This window comes from Etheostoma spectabile, chromosome 21 (genome assembly GCF_008692095.1).
Source record: "Etheostoma spectabile isolate EspeVRDwgs_2016 chromosome 21, UIUC_Espe_1.0, whole genome shotgun sequence".
Taxonomy (NCBI): domain Eukaryota; kingdom Metazoa; phylum Chordata; class Actinopteri; order Perciformes; family Percidae; genus Etheostoma; species Etheostoma spectabile.
Window position 1 is genome coordinate 11,910,364 of NC_045753.1, and position 4,055 is coordinate 11,914,418.

Sequence of the window (4,055 nt, forward strand, 5' to 3'; positions counted from 1 at the left end):
CGATGACGGCCCCAGGTGGATTAATCCCACAGCAGGACTGAACCGCCTCACCTCTGAATCCAACTTGCCACTAATTGATGCAATTACAATGTCAGCAGCTGGCAGACCTAAAGATGGCAATCACAGTAAATGGATTGTTTTGGTCTGTGTGGGGGAAGAGACAAAGAGGACTCCCCCCTCTCTCTGAATGCCTCATTTGCTGATTCAGGCATGAATAGGGAGGAGACAATTTGGATGGAAGTCATTATATAATCCAATATTTACTCTCTTTAGCTCTGTTTTTGGTCTCCAGCTACTCCTGAGAGAAATAGCCGACTTTTGAGCTGCTAAATGCTCCTCTATATTTAACAATATAGTTGCTAACTTTGCTGGTCTGTAGTTTGGTGCTGGGCAGGCAGGGGCGTTTTATCTAAATTAAATCTATCAACCAGTGTTGCTCTGATTGGCTGTAGCGCTATTCTATTGCGGGCCGAGGGAATTTGAAAGACAACCGTTTATCCCGCCACTCAGATTCAAGGGGGTAAGCCTCTCCTGTCTAAGCAAAGCTCCCTATGGCGCCATTTTGATGTTAGCAAGCCATTACCCACTGTTAGCATTCCATTGACTGATTAACCACGCAACTGTCGCATAGTAGAGGAACCACCGCGTAGTACAGGGTCAATTACTAATGTTAACTAGCATTTTAGTTAGCCATAAATAGCCCATGCCTATGTTATCTCCTAACATATACCTACGCTCTCCGCCTCTGCCGATTGGGAATGACTGAGATTTCTCTTTGCACAGCTACCAGAAGACTTACAACTTTTAGACAGGTTGCTCATGTCACATCTACGTCATTAAGCTCAGTTGGAGGCTGCGTTGTAACGCTCAGCACCTCATATCCTTCCCTGGTCTCCGTCAAGAACAACGGGATCTGTTGATCCATTTCTTTAACTGTCTATACTCGGATTGAGCCCAGCCAATGATCAGGCTAGTTATCTGCTGCTTTTGACACAAAGCAACAGCAGCGACCGTGAACCGAAACGTTAAAATTGTGGGCCAAAGAAACCAAAACAACAAGCTAAAAAGATGCTAAGGAGAGGAACTGAGAAAACAACAAGGGACCCCTTGTACATGCACATACAATACCGTACAGTACACAGTACCAGTCCTATGATTGAAATAAAATTATGATAGATATATAATTAAGGAGTACATACTTTGTCAGCCCAAATTTTACTCTATAGTGAGATCTCTTAGGCCCAAACCTAAACCATGAAGGTATTCCCTAATTTGCTTCCATTAAGTACAAGTAAAGCAATGAATGTTCTGTACAGTGCTTAGATTTATTAAGTTTTCAGTGTTACAAAAATGTACAATTTGTATAAACATTATTATTATAGTAAATGAAACTTAACCTCTGTGGCCACGAAGGGAATGCATTTGGGATTACTGTCCCATGGCAATTAAATGTGATATCACTTGGTGCTCCATCACCAATGAACTCTCTTTCTTTTCACATCATTTTACAAGAGAAAGGTCCCTCTGTCCAACACAAACACAAAAATGTGGAATACATATTTCAGGGAAGCATCAGTGGAACAAAAACAGTTAATAAGTGGGGGAGAATGTGTGTGAAGGATATTTTTATATAATATAGGGACCTAATGGATTCACATGTGTTCATATATTAGTCCTACACAGTTAACAGGCAAATGTCTTGCTAGCATTCCTTTTTAAAACAAGTGTAGAAAAGCACTTAGTGAAGACTAACTGCTATCAACGTTCCCTTTAAATCTATAACTTGAGCTTTCGAGGGGCAGCTGCAGGAGTGCGGAACAAAGGATATGTCAATACTGCTTCAATTATTATGAGCAAATCCATTTGTCCTGACCCCGCGGCCGTGTGTAATTCTTGTTTTGTTGGCACAAATCGTTTTCCCATTTAACGGGCCCATTAAAGTGTCTCAGCGGTGGATAAATCTCCTCATATCCACAGCGCGAGTTCATCTCTTTCTGTTTCGATTGTGCTTCACCATCTTCTTCCTCTTCAGGATCATCTCGTAGAGTTTCTCCAGGCCCGGCTGGAGTCCCTGACCGTCCACGGCGCTGCAGCTCTGCACGTGATGCAGCGTGTACATGCTCAGTTCATGGACGGAAAGCAGCTTCTCCACCTCGCTGACGGACAAGGCTGAATCCTGGTCCTGCTTGTTGGCCAGGATGAGCACAGGGACCCCCTGGTTCTCTGAGGTGCGGGTGATCTTGTGGAGCTCCACTTTGGCCTCCTCCATCCGCTCCAACTCAGTGGAGTCCACCACGAACACCATCCCGTCCGTCCGCCGGGTGTACGACTTCCACAGTGGGCGCAGCTTCTCTTGGCCGCCCACATCCCACACCTGGAAGTTTATGGTCCGAGACGGCCCCACGGGCACCTTGATCTTCTCCGTGTTGAAGCCCTTGGTGGGGATGGTCTTCACAAAGTCCTTCAGTTTGAGCCTGTACAGCAGAGAGGTTTTGCCGGCCGAGTCCAGCCCGATAACCACCACGTGCAGAGACTGGAAGTTTGGCAGGAACGACGTGTTGGGAGCCCTATCAGTCAGCTGGTTCCCCATGATTGCAGCCAGCAATTCACACCTACTTTGGTGAGGTGACAGATTCCTGATTTAATCCTTTTTCAGTGGAATGGCATTTGCTCCTCATAGGCCGATGGGATCAGATGGTGCCGGAGAGCCTGTCAAAGCAAACACAGAATTAACATTTAATGAGAAGACAATGGAGGCTTCAATGTGTGTTTGCAATCTGCTCTTTCACACTCTTATCTGAAGAATTTACTTGATAGTGATGATCATCAATGGAAGCAAATGTCAAAGTGCACAATATTTCCTGCTGTGTTCCCACCTGAGATTTATCACTTGACTGTAGGACAGCATCATTTATTTAATCATTGGCTGCACGCTTCAGTAACTCTTCTTCCACATTACAGGGTCACACAACAGCTAACTGGGTGGCAGAAGTTATCTGGAGCCTAAATCCTCTTAACACTGCTAAACCTGAAAAGGATTTTCTTGATGTAGCTTGATTACAATGCAGTGGATAGATAATATGTCTATGAGCACTAATCCAATTGTTGTTGTTGTTGTTGTTGTTGTTGTTGTTGTTGTTGTTGTTGTTGTTGACATCCTGATACCCATCAAACAGCTGCCTTTGGCCAGGATACAGACATTGCGTGTTTGCAGGAATATATCTATTATTTACTTGTGATGAGCCCTTAAATTCTGATGCTACATATTATAAATAAGAGCATTATTCAATGATGCTATTATTTATAGAGGCAAGATGCACAGTCATGTTTGTTGAGTCGATGTTTTTATTGCTTGATTGCTTGCTTGCTGTATTTTAAAGGATTCTGTTGGGAATAAAAGCTACCTTTTAGTTTCCTTCCTCTCCTGCACGAAACCATATTCATATTGCATGTTATTTACAGATGGTCCATGTGTGTGCAAACACAAATAAATTAAGCAACTTGAAACTGTCCTACCGAAAGCCTGTGGTGTTAACTTTAAGGGATGACCAGATCCAAATTATTACTTATATAAGAATGTACGCAGGTTAAACACAAGATGAAATCACCGACGTGGGAAACTGCTCTCCTCCATGCATGGTTAAAAAATAAAATAATATTCATACCTTTTTAAATGTGCGGCGAAAACATCATCCGCACGCAATAAACCCGTCCATGGTAAACAGATTAGGTCGCATCCGCTCCTGTTCTCCTCCAGCAGCACTGAGCCGCTCCGCACAGGCACCAGAGCACACAGCACCCTAAAGCCCCGGTGACGTCACGGCCCCCTGGTCGGCTGCTTCGCGCCCCCTGCCGGTACAGTGGGGAACTGCACGACCTGTGGTGGAAACACCATTCACAAGGAAAGAAATGGACACAGAGAGGCCTTTTTTTTAAATTGAAAGACATCCCATTTTCTTGAGGAAACACCCTTCAACCCCTCCGCCAAATATGCCCTTCTTCATGTTTGATAAACTCAATGTCAATGTCAATTTTATTTCTATAGCACATAACAG

General features: G+C 44.0%; 1 protein-coding gene across 1 annotated transcript; it reads right to left on the reverse strand.

The window, feature by feature from the left end:
• Window positions 1–1,304: 1,304 nt before the first annotated feature.
• Window positions 1,305–3,813, reverse strand: arl4d (ADP-ribosylation factor-like 4D). Its single transcript, XM_032502970.1, has 2 exons — window positions 3,666–3,813; window positions 1,305–2,709 (listed from the first exon to the last, which is right to left on the reverse strand). Exon 2 carries the CDS (start codon window positions 2,588–2,590, stop codon window positions 1,985–1,987), a length of 606 nt encoding a protein of 201 aa, XP_032358861.1. The 5' UTR covers window positions 2,591–2,709; window positions 3,666–3,813; the 3' UTR covers window positions 1,305–1,984.
• Between the last annotated feature and the right edge of the window lie 242 nt (window positions 3,814–4,055).